Source organism: Mus pahari, chromosome 5 (assembly GCF_900095145.1).
Source record: "Mus pahari chromosome 5, PAHARI_EIJ_v1.1, whole genome shotgun sequence".
NCBI classification, from domain to species: Eukaryota; Metazoa; Chordata; class Mammalia; order Rodentia; family Muridae; genus Mus; species Mus pahari.
In genome coordinates, this window is record NC_034594.1 from 152384562 (window position 1) to 152409619 (window position 25058).

The 25058-nt window shown below is 49.5% G+C and overlaps 1 protein-coding gene and 1 long non-coding RNA gene across 5 annotated transcripts in view; both read right to left on the bottom strand.

The window, feature by feature from the left end:
* Positions 1–341: 341 nt before the first annotated feature.
* On the bottom strand, positions 342–10143 carry LOC115064039. 2 transcript variants are annotated; one of them, XR_003843893.1, is made up of 4 exons: positions 10109–10143; positions 7200–7378; positions 2633–2934; positions 342–2099 (listed from the first exon to the last, which is right to left on the bottom strand). It is a non-coding gene; the product is annotated as an uncharacterized LOC115064039 (long non-coding RNA). The 2 variants fall into 2 exon arrangements; XR_003843892.1 differs by lacking the exon at positions 10109–10143 and adding an exon at positions 9885–9923.
* Positions 10144–16854: 6711 nt separating this feature from the next.
* The window catches only part of Psen2 (presenilin 2), a 24754-nt gene continuing 16550 nt past the window's right edge, over positions 16855–25058 (bottom strand). For all 3 annotated transcript variants that reach the window (XM_021198137.1, XM_029539240.1, XM_029539241.1), the window contains exons 6-10: positions 24416–24636; positions 22998–23096; positions 19225–19308; positions 18663–18886; positions 16855–17575 (exon numbers count right to left, since the gene is read on the bottom strand). In XM_021198137.1, coding sequence (XP_021053796.1) covers positions 17420–17575; positions 18663–18886; positions 19225–19308; positions 22998–23096; positions 24416–24636 — 784 coding nt within the window. In that variant the 3' untranslated portion in view covers positions 16855–17419. The remainder of the gene's footprint in view (positions 17576–18662; positions 18887–19224; positions 19309–22997; positions 23097–24415; positions 24637–25058) is intronic.

Consider the following 25058-nt stretch of genomic DNA (forward strand, 5'->3'; position numbering starts at 1 on the left):
AGAGAGACAGAGAGACAGAGAGAGACAGAGACAGAGAGAGAGAGACAGAGAGAGAGAGAGACAGAGAGAGACAGAGAGAGAGGGAGAGAGAGAGACTATGAGTGAGCATGTGAGGTGACCTGAGGTAGGTAAAATGCATTCCCTGGATCTGACATTTGATTAAAATAGTTATAGACTGTCTAATGTGGCTCCCTCTGGGAGAGCAGCACGCATTCTTAGCCACTGAGCCATCTCTCTAGTCCCTTAAACTAAGTTCTTAAAAAAGTATGTCAGGCTCTAATAAGTGGTAATATAAAGAATTTTTTTCCTCTGAAAAACATGTATATTATTTGTGATACCTTTATTAATATTTAAAAAAAAAAAGATCAGCTTTTAGCTTAATACTCAATTTGTGTTTCCAGCATATTCTGAGGGAGACGAAACAGGGTTCTGATCCATGGAAGGTGACGGTGACTTTTGCCATGGCTTCATGCCTCGACCTTATTGACAACTGTGGTTTAAGGTTTTGCAACCTGCTTGTCCCTTGCTTTCTTGGCAAGCGCCCCCATGTCCTCTCTCCAGGGGCCCTGTTCCTTATGAGCTGGGACCATGTCTGTGCCTCTTTCATAAGCCATGTTCTCCCCATGCTGTGGGGAACACCAGAGCTTCCCCAGAGCTGGTGGACAGCTCATGGAACTTTCCACGGCAGCTGTTCATCCCACCCCCACCTGGGACCTGGCTTATAAGTATGACCAGCCCAAGGACACTGAGCCTGGCTCTGGGACAGGCTCAAGGTCTATTTACAACTTTTTATCTCAGAGTTGGCATGTTGGCGCTTTGTACTCAGGAAACCTCCTGCCCCACTCAGCATAGCAACACCAATCCATATCTGGAAGGAAATTAGGAGGCCAGGCATGCCAACCTGACCCACCATGGCTGCACAGCTGGTCCACTGCTACCCTATTTTTGTTCATTTTTCCTGGTTTGGGGTTTACATCTTTTTTGGGAATGAAGAAAACCTTCTGCTCCCAGATAAACAACATGCTTTTTGTATTAACACAGCATCTGATGTGTCTTTATGACATCTTTATGGCAACTGACGAGGTTCTTAACAAACTCACGTCTCACACGTTTTCCCTTACTGCACAAAATCTCTCTCCCACATACATCTCTGTGAGCTCAGAGCACTGACAGAGTCTGTCAATGAGGTAGCCATAGGGCCCTGAAGAAGCTACAGGGTGGGGCTGCTCCTGAGCGCCTGGTGCCAGAGGACAATGGGTGAGGAGCCACCACCCAGCCTCCGCCAGAGCAGCTGTTGTTCCTCACCCCAGGCAAAAGCCCCGAGAGCCAGAGAAGCTAAGAACAGAGCTCAGCCCAGTGTTCATACTGTGACCTGAGGTACACCGGGTGACTCTTTTGACCTCAGAAGTTTCCTTTTAAGGCCTGTTTACTCCACTCCTAACTTTATTTGATGAGCCCTGCAGTATTCTTTTACCAGTGGATGCGTGTTATGCATCATATGCCAACTGGCGCCTTCTAAATAAAATTGGTTCAAACTTCTGCTCTACCCCCAGCAGAAGTCTAAAGTTCTCCGAAGGCTGGCCAGTTCCTGGAGGCAGCCCAAGGCAAAAGGCGGGAATGGCCTTCCATCATCACTGGCTCTGGCTCTGAGCCCCACAACTGCTGAACTCACATATGACCATCTGGTGAAGCATGTCCTGTCCCTCCCTACCTAGGGCTGTGCTGACCCCTTCAAAGGAGCACAGGGGTCTAGACAACAACTCTAGGCTGGATATTAGATGCCTCCAAGTTCTTTATGCTTTCCTGTGAAGATGTTTCACAGGCTGATTCCCATGAAGAAGCAGGTTTGACAGCTCTCATCTTCCCAGCCATCCCCTGTACCACTTTCTTCTTAAGTGTCTCCACATACAGAGTCTTCTTGCTTCATTCTGTAGATCCAATTATTCTGCCAAACTCAACTATTCGGATTCAACCATATTCAACCATATTCTCCCAGTGTTTTCTACTAAATTCTTCCCAAATGACAATCCCACGTCTGAGAAAACCGGAAACAATGGAGAGAAACAGTCCTTGGGTTCAGGTCTCACACCCAAAGCCATCTGTTGGAAGACAAAAATGGGGGGGGGGAGTCACATGATTTGGGAGCCTGGAATGCTCTGACTCTGCACCAAGAATTGGGAAGGAAGGGGAATTTCAGGATACCTGGAGAAGCAGGATGAAGATCAAAGGAAATATGGCTCACACAAAACCAAGTGAGGTTATAAATTACAAATTATCCCTTTGGAATTGGAGAGAAATACATCTATAATCAAATCCAAAAGCAAGTAGCCTCCTAGTACTTGTTGTTCCTATAAGGAAAGGTCCAAAGACACATTTCATACAGGAGGGTGTTTATTAACTCAGTCTCTGCTTCTAAGAGGCCAAGACTGAGTGGCCTATTAATTGAGTCTCCAGTGATGACCTCATGGTGAGTGGCATCACAATGACACCTACATGCAACGCAAAATAGGAAGCCAATGGACGCAGGAGCAGGCAGGGTCCTTTTATAGCAACTCATTCTTGGAAGAACGGATGCATTCCTTGAGATGAGTACTAATCTTTTCTGAAGCAGGGCCATCAGTGACCCACTTACCATGAGGCGCTGTCTCTTAGTGACCTCATTGCCTCTCCACATCACCACCTAGGGTTGAGCTTCTGGAACAAAAACCTTCTCAGGGAAGAATCTCATCATATCCACAGCCACGACTTCAGTATTCAGAAGAGTGTCTTCTTCTAGCTGACAAAGGCTCTGGCTCTTTACCTTGTGACTTCCAAGGGTGACATGGGCACAGGGTTCAATGGCCAAACCTGGTAGCCATGTCCGCCTCATGTGCCATTGCTTCACCAGCTGAGATGCAATTACACAGCCACACCAGATCAGGAAGTGCCAACTACCTGTGTACCCGGATTACAGAAAAATACATTGATTTCTGCTGACAGGCTCCTGCCGACCCCTTCGGTTTTCCTTAATGTTGTGTTTTATAAAAAAGATAAAGGAGAGAAGGAATATGTTTTGGTGGAGGTGTAGTCAGGTGTGGGGAAAGGGGGTGCCTCCATGGGTCCATGCTGAGGCATCCCTTCCCTGTGAGGGACCAGTGTAGAATAGAGTTTATGCAGAGCATGGGGAGGGTAGTTGAGAGGGTAGTAGAGGCAAAGAAAGGAAGGGGGGGGGAGGTGGGGGGGGAGTACAGGGAGAGAGGGGGAGGGGAATGGGGAGAGAGGGAAAGGGACAAGAGGACAGAGCAGGGAGCAATGGGGGGTGGGGGGAGGAGAGAGCAAGTAGCCCTTTTATACTGAGTCAGGCAGGCACACCTGGCTGTTGCCAGGTAACTGTGGGGTGGAGCCTAGACAAAATGCTAACATTTAATAAGGAGAAGGGAACAATAACCAGGAAAGAAAGTTAAGGGACAGTTTGGGTTCTGAAGAGACCATAAGAAAGCAAAACACCTTGTTGTTCCATAATACCTCCATCTTTTGACCTGGGTATCCAAGGGTACTGAGTGGGGTCATAGGAAGTTAATTTTTATCTTTAGGAAACCTTGTTAAAGCAGAAATGTTGTGGGAAGGCTGGAGAGGCCCACACTTGCTTGTCAAAAAGACTACAAGATCTGAATCTAAAAGGCATGCACAGGTGAACTAGACATTCGCATGGCAGTCGGCTAAAGAGACGATCAAACGAATGGACTTGAATATCTGGAAGGGTGGGATCTGACAGCTAAGAGCCAGTCTGTTTTCCAGACCAGGCTGGCTTTAACAATGTCCATATTCTTAAGAAGCATATCCTAAGCAGACCATTTAAAACACTGTAGAGGATGCAGATCCTTGTGCACACAGGCCAGCGCTGGGGAAAGCGGGAAAGTTAAACACGCAGACTTATCTCTTCAAAGGATGGGGACCTTCGCCTGCCTCCATTCAGAATGCTAGCAATGGCTGTAGGGGGCTGGAGAAATATCTCAGCGGTTAAGAGCATGGACTGCTCTTCCAGAGGTCCTGAGTTCAATTCCCAGCAACTACATGGTGGCTCACAACCATCTATAATGGGATCCAATGCCCTCTTCTGGTGTGTCTGAAGACAGCTAATATATATATATATATATATATATATATATATATATATATATATATATCAAAATAAGTGTTAAAAAAAAAAAGAAACAGCTGCAGTTTACAACCTGATTATCTTTTGTTACCTTAGGGCCAGGCTTCACCCGAATCCCCCAGTAGATGGATGGAGAAAACATACATACAATGTAATACCCTAAAGAGCAGCCTTAATAACAAAGGAATCTTGTAATCTGCTGTAACATAGCTGAACCTGGAAGGCATGGAGTTAAGTGAGCCAGGCACAGTAAGACAAACACCAGATGATCTTGCTTATGTGTGGAATCTAAGCAGGTTGAATTTAGAGAAGCAGAGGGATAGTTAGCAGGAGCTGGGACGGTGTGGGAGAGCCAAAACCCCACTGGAGATAGAGCTCAGTTAGTAAAATGATTGCCTAGCATGTACAACACCCTGGGTTCAGTCCCTCAGCACTACACAAAAATCGGTGTGATGGTGCACATCTGTAGTCCCAGCACCTGGCCAGTGGAAGTTCAAGGCCAGCCTAGACTACATGGAATCCTGTCTCAAAACAGAAGTACATTTCTAATGCAGCAATGGGCACATGCAGCCTGTTGAGCACTTGCTACCATCAAAGCACAGGCTTAATCTGTGTGGCTGCCTTTTGCTGCGTGATCCTCACAACTTCATGTATTATTATTATTATTATTATTGCCTCTGGCAATAAAGGAAATGGAGACTCGAAGACGTTAAGCACTTCCACTACAAAGCTTACACATGGCAGAAGCAGGACCAAACCAAACCTTGCCTTGACCTTTGAAACCTAAATTTTCTTAGTCACCGGACCTATGGTAACAAGGACTACTGATATTTTTGTATCATCGGGGGAACTAACCTGACAGTGAATACCTAGCAGGGAGGGAGAAATATGTCAGGGCTGGGGTTATAGTAATGGAGAGAGAGCAGGGACCAGAAAATGGGCAATGCAGGACCTGAATTTACCTTGTGACTTTACTTCCTACTGGCCCACACTTGATCACATTAGGTTACATTAGGGCTGTTTGGAGACGTCTCTAAGGGCAGCCAAGGGACTGCATTAAGTAGCCTCAAAGCCTTGCTTTCCATTGCTAGAGTCCCTGTAACCTTCTATGATGTCAACATGAGGCCCTGGTTATGGGCAAAATTTCACTTGTGCCCCCAATGCTTGCCCAATCCAGGGTAAAGACATGGGTAACATGCCCACGCTCCCTCTCCATTCCCCACTTCGCCTGTGTGTTAAAGGCGTGGCTTCCAGCCTGTGGGGACACTGGACCCTTTAGGAGGTCCCTAGAGGAGGGGCATTAGGTCCCTGGAAGTAAGTCTTGGACAGATGGATGCCTTACCTCTCTGCTTCCTGACAGCCATGAGTTGAATTGGGTTCTCCTACCCATTCCTCCCATGATGCACTCTGTTGTCACAGGCCTCAGAGCAACACAGACAGAGCCTCTGAGACCACAATCCCAAATCCACCTTTCGGCTGCAAGAGTTAGTCACAGAGATGGAGAGCATGCTAAGCCAGATTTTGATAACTGTGTTGTTAAACACTGGTTGGTTCCAGACCACTCCCACAAGAACCAATACTTCCAGGTTAAACTGAGACTGGAAAAGGGCTCTATGAGCCGCTGTGTCCCGTGGAGCTAATGTGTATTCACCAAATATCCCCAGCAAAGTGGTCAGGCTCGTGCCCGGGCCTGGATAACATCCTGATGCTTTCTCCAAGGAGATGGGTGGGAAAACAGCCAAATCCCCCACAGAACAAGGACCAGAGCCTGGAAGAAGCTGGAGGCAGCCGACTGAGTGGACCTAAGAGGCTCACAGCAGGGTCTGCTGCCCTCCTGTGGCGCGCTGAAGAATAGCATGGCTTCCAGGTCACCAGAGCCCAGCAGCCTTCTTAGGATGTTGTGTGTGTGTGTGTGTGTGTGTGTGTGTGTGTGTGTACACGCCTGAGCATAGCAGCCTTCTTAGGGTGTGTGTGGGGGGGTACACCTGAGCATAGCAGCCTTCTTAGGGTGTGTGTGTGTGTGTGTGTGTACACACCTGCTCAGTCTTCCTGAAACATACTGGCCTCAGGGCCTCTCACACAGGTAGAAATTCTTCAGGACTCTAAAACCCACTTTGTGCGTTAAATCTATCCTAGTACAAATGGCAGGTCAGAATTTTAAAAAGTTATGTACAGATTCCTTTAAACAAGTAAGTACCATATTAACATAAACAATGGTTTTTATCAAAAATAGTTCCGAAAAAAAACTTGAATGAAAAGATTGACATGTAGTTACACTTGTGTAACTTTTCAAAGATTCATTTTTTGTTATTTTGTTATGTGTGTACCACATGTCTGCAAGTGTCCAAGAAGTCCAGAAGACAATGCCAGCTCTCCAGAAGGAAGCGGAGGTTACAGGTGGTTGTGAGCTGCCGCGTAGGTGCTGGAACCAAACCCAGGTCCTCTGGGAGAGAAGCATGCACTCCTATTTCCCCTGCACACATGCCTGTGCACTATGTACAAGCCCTGTGTCCAAGGAAGCAAAGGAGAGCACTAGACTGCTTGGATCTGGAGTGATTGATGGTTGTGACCCATGAAACCTGCTAAGAATCAAACCTGAGCCCTCAGGAAGAGCAGTGCCCCTAACCAGCGAGTGAGTCACCTCTCCAACCCCTTTTGCAGTTTTTCTACGGTTCTTCTTAACGTTTATTTATTGTGTGCGCATACACGTGTGCGTGTGCATATATACATGCCATGGCACACGTGTAAAGGTCAGAGGACAACATATATGAGTCAGTTTTCTGTTTCCATTATCAGGAATTCAGGGATCAAACTCAGGTCACCAGGCTTGGCAGCAAGCACCTTTACACACTGCGCCATCTCGCTGGTCCGATATAATTGTTTGTTTGTTTGTTTGTTTGTTTTATAGACTAGAATGGATTTACAGAAGCCAGCTCTATTCTCTTCAGCATTCAATCCTTCATGCTGTCCTGCAGCACACGGCTCCTGGGAAACCTGTGCACACTGGTGTGAGAAGGAGAATGAGAAGCCATTACATAACATTATTAAGGCATCATCTTACCTCCCAGACCCAGAGGGTCCCACTTTGAAAGCCACTGCTGTCAAGTTTAAACTTGGTGTTGAGCGGACTCTGGTCTTCTCTGTCAGGGCACCAATTCCTCAGCCAATAATAAGCCTGGAGAGGAGGGACCCGGGCAAGGGAGGCTGCCTGGACCTCTGAGGAGCAGAGCTCACCTAGATCTGGGGAAGAAGAACCATCATGTCCCTGCCTCCCTGTCTCCCAGCTCACCCACACAGAGGCTGGGCAGTACCCAGGTGGCCTGACTCCAAGGGGAAGCTTCCAGAACAAAGAGGAGAGCCTCCTGATTGATTTTCTTAACGGACTTTAGATGTAGGACAGAAAGAACTGGGGAACTGGGTAAGAGCCAGCATGGTGACATATGCATGTAACCCCAGCATTTAGGAGGTGGAGGCAGGACGATCTGAAAATTAAAGTCATCTCAGGCTATAAATTTGAGGTCAGCCAGGGTGGTAGGACACCCTGCCACAGCTCTCCCCCTATCCAACCTCCCCTCACCCATCTCTCCATCAAAAGAGAAGAACTAGATAAGATGCATGTTGACACAGTATTTCCCAGCAGGGGCAGGAGTTTGAACTCTCCAGGCTGGTCCTGGGGGGAGGACAGCATGGCAGAGTGAGGTAAAGGCTCCTGCTCTCTAGGACTTTGAATCCATAGCTCTCTTTTACCTTCCTAGGCTTCTAATAGGCCAGGAGAGCCTCGGGCAATAGATGGGACCTGCCTGTCCTGCCTGGGACCCTGGGGATTACAGGCTACAGAGGTCCTTGTCAGCCCTCTAGCAGGGACTCAAGAACAGAAATGGCCACAGGAGAAGGACCCCAGAGTCCCACGAGACTCCTGTAACCCTCCCTGCATCCATAGAAAGGTCCTACAGTCAGATAAAAGGGACATGGTATGGATCCTGTGACCAGAGATGATCTTAAGTCACCACTAAAGTAGACAGACAGTGAACAATTTAGGAAAGATCTCAAGAAACCAGTATAGTTGGCAGCAGCATTGAAAAGATAAAATACTTCAGAATAAACCTACCCCAAGAGGGGAATCGCTTGCTGAAAACCACAGAAGATTGCCAGGAGAAATTAAAGAAGGCATGAACAAATGGAAAGGTTTCCTGTGGTCATGGATGGAATGACTTAATAGTGTTTTTAAAAACCACACACACACACACACACACACACACACACACCAGCCAAAGTGGCCTACATAGAAATCCAGTTCACTCCCTGTCCTGCTAGGGTCTCTTTGCTGTAATGAAACACCATGACCAAAGCAACTTGTGAGGAAAAGGTTTCTTCAGCTCACACTTCCACAGCACTGTTCATCATGCAGAGGAAACCAGGACAGGAACTCAAGCAGGGCAGGAACCTGGAGGCAGGAGCTGAAGGGGTGATGCTTACTGGCTTGCTCAACCTGTTTTCCTAAGGCACCCAGGACCACCAGCCAGGGTCGGCCCCACCCACAATGCCTGGGCCCGCCCCTGTCAATCACTAATTAATGAAGAAAGGCAGCTTCTTCAACAAATGTTTCGAGAAGAAAACCTGATTTCTTCTTTGCTAAAGAATGCAGTGGAACCTCAACTTTACTCCATATTAGAAAATTAACCCTAAATGAATTAAAGATCCAAAAATAACATCCCAAACCATAAACCCCCCAGACAAAAACAGAACTGAAAAGCTTCATGGCGTTAGATTAGGCCATAATTTCCTGGAGCTAAAATCCCAGGAAACAAAAGAAAAGTAGACGGACACAAACTCATCTAACGTAGGTACTTCTGTCGGAGGAGACAGGTCACAGGCAAAATGTCAATCCACAGAAAGGGGGGAAATATTTGTAACCTACGTGTCTAAAGGGATTACTGTCTTACACACAGAAAGAACGTCTCTAGCTCATCAACAAACTAGCTGGGTCAAAAAGGACCCCAGGGGGCTGAAGAGATGGCTCAACATTTGAGAGCACTCACTGCTCTTCTAGAGGTCCTGAGTTCAAATCCCAGCACCCACATGGTGGCTCACAATCATCTGTAATAGAATCTGATGCCCTCTTCTGGTGTGTCTGAAGACAGCTACAGTGTACTCATATAAAATTAATTTTAAAAATATTTTTTTAAAAAAGGAGCCCATTGAAGGAGTGGCTGACCATGGGTGCTGGGAGCCAAGCTCTGACCCTTAGCAAGCATCCTTGCCCTCTGAGCCCTCACTTGTGGTTCTTGTCATCCCCCCAAAACAATGCAGAGAAGGCCACGAAGGGACAAAGGAACATGGAGAGGCACTTTCAAGAAAAAGCCTGCTCGCAGAGACATTTAGGAAGACCTCTCTTCATGAGCTCTCTTGGATGGCAAACTATGCTTGGGGCAGAGGGATCTGCTCCGTTTTCCCTCCCCAGAGAGTTTTTAGTGACATGCAGCAGAACTCTCTCCACTGGAGGGAAAGCGGCACTGACAACATCAGGACTCTGAGCTGCCCAGAACCAGGTCCCCAGTACTTTGCCTCCGCTTGTAGTATCTCCCAGGGACTCGCAGCAAAGCTGCTCTGGAAAGAGTAAACTAGGAATCCATGGACGTTCACAACACTTAGGACTGCACCAATCTGTCTCAGTCAGGGTTTCTATTGCTGCACAGACATCATGACCACGAAGGAAGTTGGGGAGGAAAGGGTTGATTCAGCTTACATTTCCACATCTCTGTTCATCGTCAAAGGAAGTCAGGACTGGAACTCAAGCAGGTCAGGAAGCAGGAGCTGATGCAGAGACCATGGAGGGATGTTCCTTACTGGCTTGCTTCCCCTGGCTTGCTCAGCTTGCTCCCTTATAGAACCCAAGACTACCAGTCCAGGGATGGCACCACCCACAATGGGCCCTCCCGCCCCTGATCACCAACTGAGAAAATGCCTTACGGCTGGATCTGATGGAGGCATCTCCTCAAGGGCGGCTCCTTTCTCTGTGATAGCTCCAGCTTGTGTCAAGTTGACACACAAAACCAGCCAGTACACAATTGTACAGTCTCAGAGCCTAGACATGTTTGACCTGGCACTTTCTGCATCAGGGTGACAACTTGAGACGTGCCTTTCTCAACAGTAAGGGAAGAAGGAACTGGCCAGGGCTGAGTTGCCTTTAGCCCTGATCACTGTGCTACAGAACTTTACTCTGAAACCTCTGGCTGACCCGAAGGCCACTGACACCACCTTATCTGCCAACTCGATGGCCGAATGCCTCCCTGTGAAGCTCCACTTTATCTGAAGGCAGCTGGGCCATGTGGCACCCGCCGTCCTGCAGTCTGTAACCCCTCCATCATGGAGGGGTTATCCTGGGATACCTCCTCCCTCCACCATGGAGGCTGGGTTCTCTAGTCCTTGCCCTCTCACATGGCTCTACCACCTCAGGACCCAGGGAACAGCGCTGTTCTGGGCTGAAGTGTTTCTGAGGTCATTGCCTGTGGGCCTCTGTCCCCTGTACCATGTGACACAGAACTGTCCTTGCAGTGCTACATCACGCCCAACAACGAGTTCGTAACATCATCCCAGCAAGGGGATTAGAATATGACCATTCAGAGCTGCAGGCCCTAAGTCAGAAGCATGATTATCTGCCGGGGAGAAATGGATAAAGGGACTTGAGTAGATGTTCATCTAAAAAAGACACAGACAACCTAAAAGTATGTAAAAAAAAATGCTCAAGTCCAAAGCAATCAGTGACCACAAGACCCCTCATAACCATCAGGATGGCCACTGTCAACCAAACCCGCTGACAAGTGTTGACCAGGATGCGGAGAAATCAGAAACCGCAGGAATGCGAGTGAAGCTGTAAAGGGAGCCAGTCAGTATGAGAACCAGCCCTCCGCAGGGTCGGAAGCTGGAATACTGTATGAGCAGCAATTCTATTGCTGAGGGTGGGGCCTCAAACAGATGTATGTGCACCTGTGCTCAATACAGACCTGCTCACGCTGGCCATATGGCTCAGCGGGCTAAAGAACCGGCTGGGACAGATGTGGTGGGAGAGAAGAACTGGCTTCCATGGTTGTCCTGTGATGGCCATACATGTACCATGGTATGTGAAGTCTTCCCGTACAATAAATAAAGGAAAACATGTAAAGCAAAACACAAGTCACAACACCCAAGAGGTAGATGCAACTCAAATGTCCACCACTAGGGGGCTAAATAAAGACCATGCTTATGCCCACGCGCACAGTGGAACACTACTCAGCCTTGTACAAAGGGAGAAAAGCTCTTCGATTTCTGCAACACCATGCTAATTGAAATAAGCAGACACAAAGCAACCAATACTGCATGAGTCAGCTCATAGAAAGGATCTACAGTGGTCAAGCAACAGCAAATAGGTTAGCTGGGAGCCCGGGAGTTGGGGCAGCAGGTGGGGGTGGGGAGTGTTTAATGAGTACCAAGTTTCAGTTTTGCAAGATGGGAAAGTTTCAGGGCTCTGTTTCACAACATCACAAATGTGACCAGCTCTGCTGATCTGCACACCTAAAACTGGTGAAGATGACACATTATGTGTGTTTTAAACACACATGCACATACACACCCACATTACACACCACACACATACACACACACCACACCACACACCATATATACACATCACACCCACACAACACACCCCACACCACATACACATACCCCCCCACACCATGTATACACCACACACACCACACCACATACACATACCACACACACATACACCATGCCATACACACTACACAGACACCACACACACACACACACACACCACCACACTACACACATACCAGAACACACACACACATACCACACCACACACACCCCATAACACACACATACCACACCATACACACACCATAACACACACATACCACACCATACACACACCATATCACACACACATACATATACGCATATACACCACACACATTACACATACAAAGTAGAAATATACCAACTAAATCCCACACGTAGCCATTAGATCCCATCCCTGTGCTGTTGTTACATGGGCTATGGGGACAGAGAAACGAACAATCCACAAAAATAAGTTCACTAGTGATTCGCTGAAAGTCTATTTTTCCTCAACAGACAACATGGAACTTACATTACAGGAAACTGAAGAAAGTTACTGGAGCAAACAGTCACCTCCTTTCTACCATTTCTTCCTCACCAACTGAACTCTGGTCTATATGCTATGCACCCCTCCCCCATGAGCTGGTCTTAGGCCAGCATGACAGTTCATGTCCATCAGCAGTGGTTGGTTTAGGCAGGGTATACGATACAATTTTGACCAGTGAGGTTCAAAGAAAGGGCATTTGCCTGGAAGTTTCTAGCAAAAGTTTTCATTGACCTGGCAATGTATGAGGACAGGAAGTCTGTCTGGCCCGAAGTCTTCTCCTTGGCCAGGAGATCCAGAGCCTGCATCTTCTCAGCATCTGGGGGAGGGCTTTCCTGCTGCTTCATGCCAAGGTGGGACAAGCCTCTCTTCTTCCTTTCCTTTCTAGGTAGCTGCATCCTCCTGGTCTTCCTTGTTCCGCTCATGAATACCTGCTGTTAAACCATCCTGTGGTGTCACTGACTGGGGTCCCCTCGTGTACTCCAACCCAAGCATAGCACACATGCTCCAAGCAGCTCTCCTTCCTGTATCTTTCTGTGCATCTGGAAATGGAAACATCTTTCAGAGAACCAAAACCCAGGCTCTGTCTCCACGTGGCCTGGAACACACCAGGCATATGGAAAGTTCCTGTGTGGATGAAGGACTCTGACCCCCTCTGATCAGCCCAGATCCTGTCTGTGCCCACTGCTCCTGGAGTCCCTCCGCTGCACTAGCCTGCGCACTGCTCTTAACCCATGTGGGCCTAGGATGGTGAGATCCAATAGCCAGAACTGAATAGCAGCAGGCAGAGCCCAGCCAAGTGTCTGGGGCTGCCCTCGTTCCTTAGCTGTGTGCAGTGCACTGCCCCGTGTCTTACTCTACAGAGTAAACTCCCTGCTGCTGCTTTTTGGAGATTGAGTAGTTCTACCATAGCTTTGGAAATCACTGAAGTACTATTTGGCTTACCGGTATACCTCTCCCCCCTCCTCCCCCCCCTCTCTGTTTTGTTTTAATTTCTTTTGAGACAAGTTTTCTCTTTGTAGACCTGGCTGCTCTGAAACTTACTCAGTAGACCAGGCTAGCCTTGAACTTACAAACATCAACCTGCCTCTGCTTCTGAAACACTGGGATTAAAAGGCATATGCTAACACAGCCTGGCTCTCTCCTGACTTTTTTTTTAAGTCATCCTGCAGCCTGAACATCCTCCCACCCATGGTGAGGAGTGGAGAACACAGAGGAGAGAGAGGACTGAGCCTCGAGTCATGTTATCACTGTGTGGGTCTCTGGGTCATCCTCTCATACGGTGGACACGTGTGTTGCTCCCACATGGTTCATGCTGTACAACTGAAAAGCTTTGCCTCTTTTGGGGTGACTGGGAACAGTTCTAGATTGACCTTCTTCTGCCTCGAGCTCCTGGGGCCAGGCGCTCTCTGGAGCTGGGTCTTCTCTCCCCACCACCCTGCGGCTCTGTTCACCTGAAGGCCTGGGAGAGCCAATGTCATGGATCACAGCAGAAAATCCAGATGTCCATCACTGCTTATGGAAACTTGGTTTATGTTAGGAGAATTCTACAATACACTGGACAACTGGAGAGAGATCCAGAAAACCCCAGTTACCTCCCTCCTAAACACAACCATAGAAATCTCAGAAGAATTAAAAAATCTTATCGTCGGCCGGGCGTGGTGGCGCACGCCTTTAATCCCAGCACTCGGGAGGCAGAGGCAGGCGGATTTCTGAGTTCGAGGCCAGCCTGGTCTACAAAGTGAGTTCCAGGACAGCCAAGGCTACACAGAGAAACCCTGTCTCAAAAAAAAAAAAAACCAAAAAAAAAAAAAAAAATCTTATCGTCAAAATAAAAACATTAGCTTTTAGAAAAGCCTTGATGGTGTAGAAAGAGTTCATGAGATTCCAAGGCAAAAGATATGTGAGGCATCACACATTCTCAAACCTACTTGGCACAGCAAAGCCCCCTCAGGGAGGGTAGGCTGTTTGCAAGATGTTTACACCACATTTACAGACAGGCTTTAATATGGACAAGAAAACACAGGCAGAGACAGGTGAGGTGACATTTGCCACAAAGCCGGATGGTCTGTGTTCAGTCCCTGGGGCTGATCCAGTGGAAGGGAGGAACAGATCCCTGAATACTGCCTCCAGCTTCCAGATGTGTGTAGCTGGTCTTCGCTACTTTGTGGTTTCTTCTTTTTTGTATCCTTTATCTAGCTCCAACTCCCGCTTTCCCCCACCCCAACTTTTCACCCCCATCACTAGATAGGAGAGAAGGAAAGATAGAGGGGAGAAAGAGATACATACGTTCCTTCCTTTTGTTTCTTCTTTGAACAGGACTACTAACAAACCCTATCTAACTCCCCCGAATCCAACCCCGCCTCTCTGGGCCCTAGCATTAATTCCCTCTGAAAAGTTTCCAGAATTCTAAACACCACACAATTACAGAAACTGCAAGAGCACGAGGCAACGCAGAGTCCGCTTCTGTGGACAGTCAGGACAGTCAGAAGCAGCCGCACACCCTACACCTGGGATTAAAACGAAAGCACATTCTCACAGTGTTTCTCTACTTTTAAAAGAACCCAAAAACTCCAGAACTGTCACTACAGGTTTGTGCCATGATACACACATACACACACACACACACACACACACACAGTAGAATTATATCATTTCTATAAAGCAAAAGCCAAAAAAACCACCCCCCCAAAAAAACAAACAAAAACAACAACAACAAAAAACCATGCCAACACAAAGTATATTATGCATGAAATTATCAAAGAATTTTTTTTAAAAAGGAACAGATTGACCTGAGAATGGGTACAAAGGCATTAGGATTGATATCATTTTTTTAAATCACTTATTTCTGAGACCAATAAGGACGTTATTAGCTGACTGGCTCCACAGGGCGGGGATGGGGTTTGCAGATCTATTCACTGTCCTTTCCAGGACGTTTGGATCTATCTTGAGGGTTTTGGGTTTTGGGATTTTGGTTTATTGGGTTTTGTTGTTGTTGTTTTGTTTTGGGTTGTTGTAGTCTTTTCCACCTGTGTGTTAGGTCCTTCTGCTGTGAGGACTTCAGGTCGAATCTACTCTAGGTTCTTTCCTTTCTCTCTCATGACTCCCCCACTTCACTTCCCTCAAGAGACTTGTGTTTTCCCAGTCCTAACACTCAGTCTTAGCCAGGACCAACCATGGCTCACCTTGCTCCCCATGCCCCGCCCCCGTGTCAGCTTCTTTACTGGGTGGAGCGGGGCACACCTCTATCTCCACTTTCCGGGGCTGATTGTGGCCTCTATCCCCAGCATCCCCTGGCTAACCTTTTCATAAACATATCCTCGAGCTGCTAAGATCAAAACATTTACCAACCTTCACCCTAGAACTACTCTGTGGAAGATAAACATTTCCATAATTGACAGTTGTAATGGGCTTTTCTGTTTTAGCCACCGCTGCCGCCCCGCTGGTGCTTTAATGGCGAGGGATTATCCCAGCAGCCTCAGCTGCTCGCTGGTCTCCCAGGCTCTGCTCTGTATCAGTTACCAGCTCCCAACGTGATGTTTGATACCAGCAGCATTTTCTTGAGTCTCTGCTGTGTCTTGGGAAGTGCTAAGGGGGAAGAATTGCCACCCTTGCTCAGTACCCAGCAGTCCCTGGCATTACATTTGGAGCACAGGGGTGGGGCTAGCACACACACCTGGGTTTTCGCTGCAGCCTCAGCAGGGCAGCAGCTTCGGTAGCCTCATGTCCCCACCCAGAGGCACTTCAGAGACTCAGCAACCTGTGCCAGGCTGAGGCAGAGAGAAGCTAGCCTGCCTTTCACCACAGGCAGGAACCAGAAGCATCTCTGAACCCAGGCGGTCCCCTAGCCCCTTGGCTTTCTGTCTTCTACTAAGGACAGACATCTATCAAAGAAACCACTCAGCTTTTTAGCCACGTCCTTGCAGTATTTCTGACCCCACATACAACCTACCAAAGCCATGGCCAGGGATCTGTGTGGTTCCAGCAGGCTTTGTCCCAATACCTCCCAAAGCCCTGCTATGGAACTTTCTAGTTAAAGAACCCAGTGCAGAGAGGCCGGCAGTTAAAAGCCTCTCTCCTTCATGATGGGTGTACGGGCTGGTTTTGTGTATCACCTTGACACAGGCTGGAGTTATCACAGAGAAAGGAGCTTCAGTTGAGGAAATGCCTCCATGAGATCCAGCTGTGGGGCATTTTGGTGATCAATGAGGTCGGGGTTGGGCCCATTATGAGTGGTGCCATCCCCAGGCTGGTAGTCTTGGGTTCTATAAGAGAGCAAGCTGAGCAAGCCTGAGGAGGCAAGCCAGTAAGTAACATCCCTCCATGGCCTCTGCATCAGCTCCTGCTTCCTGACCTGCTTGAGTTCCAGTCCTGACAGTCTTTGGTAATCAACAGCAGTATGGACATGTAAGCCGAATAAACCCTTTCCTCCCCAACTTCCTTCATGGTCATGATATTTGTGCAGGAATAGAAACCCTGACTAAGACAATGGGTTAAGCCCCGCCCCTAGCCCCTCCCACCACGCAGCAGAGAACAAAGGGGCCAAACACCAGCATTCCAGCAGGAGCATCTATTTATTGGTATTGTTATTAAGCCACTTCCCAGCAGCCACTGCAGAAATAAGAACAGGACTCAGCTTCTAAGGTTCTAAAGTCACAGACATCACAAACACAGCACTGGGGACATTCATGACTACACACTGGCTTTCCTCCTCTGGTCAGGGCGATGGTGCCTCCTGGTCCCCACGATGCATGCGTTCCTTCTATTCATCCCTGGAGTCTAACAGACCTGGACGAGGGGCCTTTGTCCTCCCCAACCTGCTCCACACGCGTGACCTCATCCCTGAAGAGACGCTTGCTTTCTGAGCATCCAAGCATCCCACTGGCGCCACAGATGCTCTGACAGGCAAGCTGCGGTCTGGTGACAAGACAGGTAGCACCGAAGGGCGGCTTCTGCTTCCTCATCACGGAGTAAACACGACACATTTTTATTCTTTTGTTTTTTTTTCTTTTGTAAGGAAAGAAAAGTTCTTTAAAAAATATATGGCACTAGAGTGTAAAACTATACACCTGCATCCAGTGACGCCCCCCACAGCTCCNGGAGCCTCCGCCTGCCTCCTGTCAGATGTAGAGCTGGTGGGAGGCCAGAGTGTCCATGAAAGGGCGCACCAGGTTGTCTGTGGAGAAGTAGAAGATGAGTCCAAAGGTGATGGAGATGGGGAGGGCGGGCAGGGCCTTCTTGAACACGGCAAGCAGCAGGAGGGTGAGACACAAGCCCTGTAGGAAGGACATCAAGGTGAGGGGACTCAGTGACGTGATCTTGTGGGTGGTGTAATCCCAAGACTAGCCCGAACAGCCACAGACACGCACTGTCTCTTAAGAGATATGCAAATGCCCCTCAAGATGCACGGGGCAGGGCTCCCCCCACCTCCAGTCAGGACACCTGCATGTTGGCTACCAGGTGGACAGAGTCCTGGACAGGCTACCCCATCTAGGGACAGTGGACAAATAGACGGTAGGAGCCTCTCTCCAGGGACTGGAGTTCTGTTGTTTTGTTTTGTTTGCCTTTACAAGAGACCCAGATGGGCTGAAATGAAACCCTCTGAGATTCTCAGCAGCGGCCACCAAGGAAATCATAGGTGTTATGTAATCTATCCCTTTGGAAGCGAGCATGGTGGTAGCCATTCCTACCTCCACCCAAAGTGCCTGTCCTGTCCTTGGGACAACGGGTCCCAAGTCAGACAGTATGGAAGAGAGGAACCCCAGACCTGTTATCCCATCCCTGACACCCATGTAGGCAGAGACAAGCTCTTCTGAGCACTGGACAAAGCTCCAGGCTTCCCACGAAAGGCAGCACAAGGTGCTGTAGCCTTCTCAGGGACTCTTCTAACATCTAAAAGGAAGCATCTTCTAAGATGACACTGCAGGGTATGTCCCCCAGCTAGAGTGCCAGCTGTCAGAGCCTACTGCTGGGGTTGGAGGACCCAGGATTCAGCATCCCTTGGGGTCCTGGTGGCACAGAGAATATGCAGCTGTGGCACAGGAGGGGAGACCTTTCCGCTCCTCTCTGCTTCCATGGGTAAAGGCCTTTGGCTATTTCATCACCCATAAATCTCAGACACAATCAGCAGAACCAAGGGACAAGGACCTAAGCTCTCATCCAGGTCCTGGCCTAAGATACGTGTGGTGAGTGAGAGCCAAGCTTCCTGCCCCATCCCGGGCACTCTCTCTCAGGAGGGAGCATACCTTGGACACCCCTCCCCTCGATGCCTTTGGCCTGAGAAGGGAGACAGCAACAATAAACAACCCGAGTGCCCCAGAAGATGTGCCACCCCTCCCCACCCGCCACACAACCCACACTCACAATGAGGATGGCGATAAAGCAGGCCAGCGTAGTGTTCCAGTCCCCGTTGCCGGTGGCTGCAGCCTTGCCCACCAGGACACTGTAGAAGATGAAGTCTCCCAGGCCGAGCTTCACACCCCTTTCCTCCTCCTCCTCCTCCAGCTCTTCCCCTGGGTAGCCAGGCAGGGGGGCCTCGAAGGCTTCCGGGTATGAGGGCTCCCCAAAACTGTCATAGGAGTCTTCTTCTAAGCGTCCAGGAACAAAGGGTCGTCATACAGCATGAAGAGTGGCGGGGAGAGACAGAGGCTGGTCAGAAGGTACAAAAATCCAGACCATTCCCCAGGTCCCTCCCATGGCAAGGCTCCCCGGCACCGCCCACCACTAACATCCAGCCAAAGTGAGGTGGGAAACTGAGGCACGGGAGGGGTGCGATCTACCCCTCGCTCACTCCCTGAGGCAGGTGGCAGAGTCTGTCCATCAGGCAGTGTGACGCTGCCATTCAGAACCTTAATTCACAGAGGGACCAGCCAAGCAGGGTACAGACAAGATGCTCCCCGGACATGGCCGTGAACCCCAGACTCACCCATCTCTGGGTCGTAGGGGAGCTGCAGTGCTCCTTGAGAAGAGGGGTCCAGCTTTGCCATGCCCACCGTCCACACCATGGCAGCTACAGGAAGAGTAAAGGGACACAATGCTTCAGGCAGTACTCTGAGGAGCCGCCCCTGACCTGGAGGAAGTGGAGCTGGGCTGTGTCCCCAGAAAGCCTGCAGAGCCCCTCTGTCCTGAGGGCTGTGCTCAGGCTTAGCTGATAGAGGATGGGGATCAGGGGGGGGGGAGGATGAAGTGCAGGGACACTGGCTAGGTGGGGACTGACATTTCACCTTTGTCCTTTTGCAATCCTCTCAAGCAACACAGGCAATAACAATGATTAGTGAGCCGCTTGGTGAACTTCATCTTTAAAAAATTGTCATACTTTTAGGCTTCAGTTTATTACAGAAACAGAGGTGTGGAAATTGTTTACATGATGAAATAGCTCTTGTGGTACCATTTCAACAGTGATTTCGGTATGCACGCTGTCCAGGAATGTCACTGTCCTTTGTTGTCTAGAACTACTTTGGTGCCTCTGTGTTCCAGGAGACAAACCTGTCTCCCGCTTTCACCCTGACTAGTTGAATCCTTCCACCCCTTCCTTTAGAGCCCAGGTCCACAGCTACCGCTGTGGCTTGCCAAACTCTCTCATGAGATTTTTTTTCTGAACACAAAATGCTGCCTTTGGTTATAGTTACAGCTGCCCTCCTTCAATCAAGACTCTGTCAAAAGGCAGAAGAAACCTAAAAGCCTGTCCTCGGCCACTGCAGCTAGAACCTAGATTGTCTTTAAAAGGAAATGCAACATAAAAGTGTAACCATGAGGGGCTGAAGAGAGGGCTGTGGTAAAAAAACCGCTTGAAGAGGTCCTGGGTTCACTTCCCAGCACCCACATGGCAGCTCACAAGTGTCTTTAACTTCAGTTCCACGGGAATCCAATGCCCTCTTGTGGCCTCCATGGGCACTGCATGCATGTGACGCACAGACATCCAAGCCAGGCAAACTAACACTCAGATACTCAGGCAAATCTTTTCAAAACAATTTTTTAAAAATTCAGTCCTTGGGGGAGATAAAGGTGTTTGCAACCCCATAGGAAGAACAACAATGTCAACTAACCGGACAATCCCCCTCCCCAAGAACTCCCAGGGACTAAACTACCAACCAAAGAGTACACATGAAGGGACCCACACCTCCAGTTGTATGTGTAGCAGAGGATGGTCTTATCTGACACCAATGGGAGGAGAAGCCCTTGGTCCTGTGGAGACTCGATGCCCCAGCATAGGGGGATACTAGAGCGGTGATGTGGGAGTGGGTGGATGGGTAGGGGAGCACCCTCATAGAGGCCAGGGGAGGTGGGGATGGGATGGTGGGGCTTGAGGAGGGGAAACTGGGAAGGGGGGGGGTATTTGAAATGTAAATAAATAAAATAACCAATTTAAAAAAAGAAAAGAAAAGAAAAATTTTCAGTCCTGAGGCTGAAGAGCTGGCTCGGTGGTTGAGAGCACTTGCTGCTCAGTCATGAGAAGCAGGGCTCACACTCCTGTGCCCTTTAACAAGCCAGTGGCCCTGTAAATGCCCCTCATACTAGCTCTCAGGAAGTGGATGTCTTCCTTCTGGCCTCTACATGGGGTGTATGCGTGATCGTATGCTCATACAGACACGTATACATATCCAAAATAAACATCCCAGTGTATTCAGATCTGTGGGGGGGGAGGGGGGACCAGCTCTAAACCTTACAAGATGGGAACCCGTGCTCCCTGACAGTCCCTCCCTACCTCAGCCTCTGCATCAAGCACCCACTCTGTTTTCCGTCTGTGACTTTGCCTCCTCTCGCTGTTAGTCATGCCATGCCTGTCCTTTTGTCGCTAACTCAGTTCACTTATCCCAGGGTCCTCACTCGTCCATATCATGTGGGTCAGAGTTTCCTTCTTTTGCAAGGGAAAATAATATTCTGTTGTACGGAACTACCACATTTCGGTCATCCACTGACACTTGGAGCTTTGAACTCCTATGAATGAAACTGATACAGACACAATGCGCACATGCTTGTTTGAACTCTGCCTGCTTCAATCCTCTTGGGTACATGGGCGCAATGGAACCTCCTGGTCACATGGAACTCACTGAACCCTCTCCAGCTTAGACTCTCTTCAGAGTTTATTACCCCTTGTTTCCAGTTCCCCACTGGGACTTCCACACTCCACACAATCCAAAGCCCAGGCTTAATACCTACCCCCTCACACCCACACACACACACAGCATCCCTCGCCCACCAGCCTGGCCCTTCTCTGCAAAAGGCAATATGTCTTCCTTGTTGCTCAGAGACAAAGCACTGCCACTAACCTTGGCTCTGTCTTACAACCTCGGCAAGTCTTGCTTGCAAACTGCCCCAGAATTCACTTCATCCCACAGTCCCCACTGGGTCCTTCCTGGGTTGTTTCTCAGCTCTGGATTGTGCTGCTGCCCCAGTCTTTCAGGGGCTTACCTTTCCTTCAGGAAGATGGGCCAATGTGTCACACTGTGGTCTGCAGGGCTCATAGCGTCCAGACCTTCCCCTCTCTGTCTTCCCTGTCTGCTCTAGTCACACTGGACTCTGAGCGCTCCCTGAGCACACCCAGCCCCAGCCCAAGCCTACCTCAGGGTCTTTGTACCAGCTGCCTCCCTTTCTTCACCTGCTGGCCTCCAGAATTCTACCTAGTGCTAACCCCTACAGAAGAAGTCAGGTTTTTCAGTCAAGTGTGAGCTATGGATGAGATCTGCTTGGCCATCTTTTGTAAAACGTGGCCATGAAGTCCTTGGCCTCTCGCCCTCCCTAGTCTTCAACAGAGCACCTGCTACCTTCTGTAAAGTACCTGCTTACATCCATCTACTTCCTTAGTTTACCTCCATCCTCCATCCAAGAACGAATGGATACAAGCCTCCTTGTCACATAAGGAAACGCCCAGCCTCAGGCACTCAGACTGACCAGAGCCATTTGTCCTTCATCCTTAGAACATTTCTGGGATGTGCTTTCAAGCCAAGGGGCATGCTGCAGGCAATTCTCCACTCTGAGCTCATCCTCATCCACTGGGGTTACCCGGCTCTGCAGGGCTTCCAGGGTTCCCAAGGCACCAGATCCGCGGAGTCACAGGCTCTATACTTAGAGAGAGGCCACTGCTACCACGGGGAGTGAGCTCCACTGGTGAACTCACATAACCGCGCCTCCTGTGAGACCTCTATGCCACACACAGGGCCTACCGGTAAGTAGGAACATCTGTTAAATACATGCATAAACCCACATCCCTCTGACATGACCCAAGGCCAGGGACAATCCCTGTGCTTTCTCTTTAGAGATGACTAACTTCCGCTCTAAGCCACTGTCCATGAACCCCAGAGAGAAGTGGGGGGGGGGGGAGCTACCCTCCAAAGCCTGCAGGGCTGAGTGGTGGCTACAAGCCTCTGAAGGTGGCACGTTCATGGGATGTGGTCTATAGCCAATTCAGGCTGCCAGATGGTGGAGAATACGGCCACAGGACTGTCCACACCCCTCTAATATCCCACCTCCAGCCCTGATTTCCCAACCTTCTTCTTGAGCGAGATCCAGCCCCACTGTGGTCTCCAGAGGTGGAACCCCCCCTGCAGGTGGCAACCTCAGGGTTATGATTAGACCCTTGTCTTTGGCTGAGGTAGAATATGTAACCTGTCAGATCTCAAAACCACGGCCCACTTCCACGCCTCCACGAAAGGCCACCTGCTGACCCCCAGTGTCTGGCAGAGGCATGGGATCACTCACATGAGTATATCAGGGCAGGAAATATGGGCTCATTTCTCTCCTGGGCAGTTTCCACCAGCATCCTCAGTGGCCCTTTGGGGCACAGCACAGCCACGAGATCTGGGAAAACAGAGACATCCTTGTTATATTCAAGGGGCTCTTTATTCCCAAACAGCACAGAAAAGAACCACCCCTCCATCACCAGGAACCTAAGTGAGCTCTGGGCCACCACGCTGCTGGGCTCGGCTCCCAAGGCCACCGATCCAGTTTGCACCAGCTGGAGCGGAAGCAGGCAGCTGCTGAGTGGGAAGAGCGAGAGGCAGAGACCCAGAAGGCAGGCTTGAAGTCTTCCTTCCCGAAGCCTCAGATTTCTCATCCTTAAAATGGGAGTTGCAGCCCTGGTCATGGCGCTCACGCTACCTCAGCAGCAGTGAAGGCGGTGACAGACAGCGGTCACAGGGCACTCAGGCCCGGCTGCGGAATCAGGGGCTCAGTGTGCAGCGGATGTGCAGTTGTGGGCAGAGGGAGTGGTCACTTGGGGTCTGTGCCTCGAGGATCACAGAAGAAGGAAGGCCTTCTTCCTTAGGACAGGAGTGTCCTGCGTACCTTCCCACTTGTTATAATGTGAATGTGGAATGTCCCCTAAAGGCTCATTGTGATGGTTTGTATGTGCTCGGCACAGGGAGTGGCACTATTAGATGGTATGGCCCGGTTGGAGTGGGTATGACCTCGTTGGAGTAGTCACTGTGGGTGTGGGCTTTAAGGCCCTCATCCTAACTGCCTGGAAGCCAGTCTTCTGCTAGCAGCCTTCAGATGTAGAACTCTCGGCTCCTCCTGCCTGGATGCCACCATGTTCCTGCCTTGATGATAATGGACTAAACCTCTGAACCTGTAAGTCAGCCCCCAATTAAATGTCCTTATAAGAGTTGCCTTGGGGCTGGAGAGATGGCTCAGCGGTTAAGAGCACTGACTGCTCTTCTGAAGGTCCTGAGTTCAAATCCCAGCAACCACATGGTGGCTCACAACCATCTGTAATGAGATCTGACGCCCTCTTCTGGTCTAAGACACTCATGTTTTGAATGCTTAATCTCTAGCTGGTGACACTATTTTAGGGGGCTTTGGGATCAGTGGGAGGTAGGGGCTAGCTAAGGGATGCAGATCACTGGGGGTGGCCTTTTGAAGGTTAGACCCAGCCCAGGCCCTAGCTCTGGTAAACTCTGCTCCCTGGTCCACTACAAGGAGCCTCTGCCACTCGTTCCTACCCCGCCTTCCCTCCTGTGACGGACTGACACCCTCAGAAACTGGGAGCCCAAGAAAACTTTCTTCCCTTACATAGCTTCTGTCAATTACTTTGGTCACAGAAATGCAAGAGCACTTGAGACACGACTCCATCAATGAGCCAGAATCACCCTGGTTGCCACCAGGCCCAAGCAACCTACCGTACACAGAGATGGCACCCAAGATGACCCAGGCAGACCACTCCGGCAGGTACTTGATGAACACCAGAGCCATGAGTGCGCTGATCACAATAAGGTAAGCCTGCTGCAGCACCAGAGGCCCCTTCCAGTGGATGCACACCATGCCCACTGCCCCGAAGTTCCAGACAGCCAGGAAGAGTGTGGGGTAGTCCATGGCCACATTGTAGGTCTTGAGCACTTCCCTGTAGGCCCAAGGTAGAAGAGGGTATGGAGCACTCGGGAGTGGGGGAGGTGCCACACTCTAAGTTGTTTGACACACCACACACACACACACACACACACACACACACACACGCTCCTCACCCATTAAGTCCCAATCTGGGTTTAATTCACAACATTCCCATCGACCCCACAACTAACCACTCAGTATTTTCTGGAATGTATTGGAGAGTGGATCAATAGCTGGTGGGTCACATGACCATGTGATGGACCCACTTGGAAAGCCCTGTGCAAAGATGAGGTCCTTAAAAAAGTGTTTCTCTTTGAGCCTTCCAGCTGATGTCCAAAATCAAAGGGCAATAGGGTAGATAAGCTAGGAAGTACCCTCGGCTTTTACACACACACACACACATACACACACACACACACACACACACACACACAC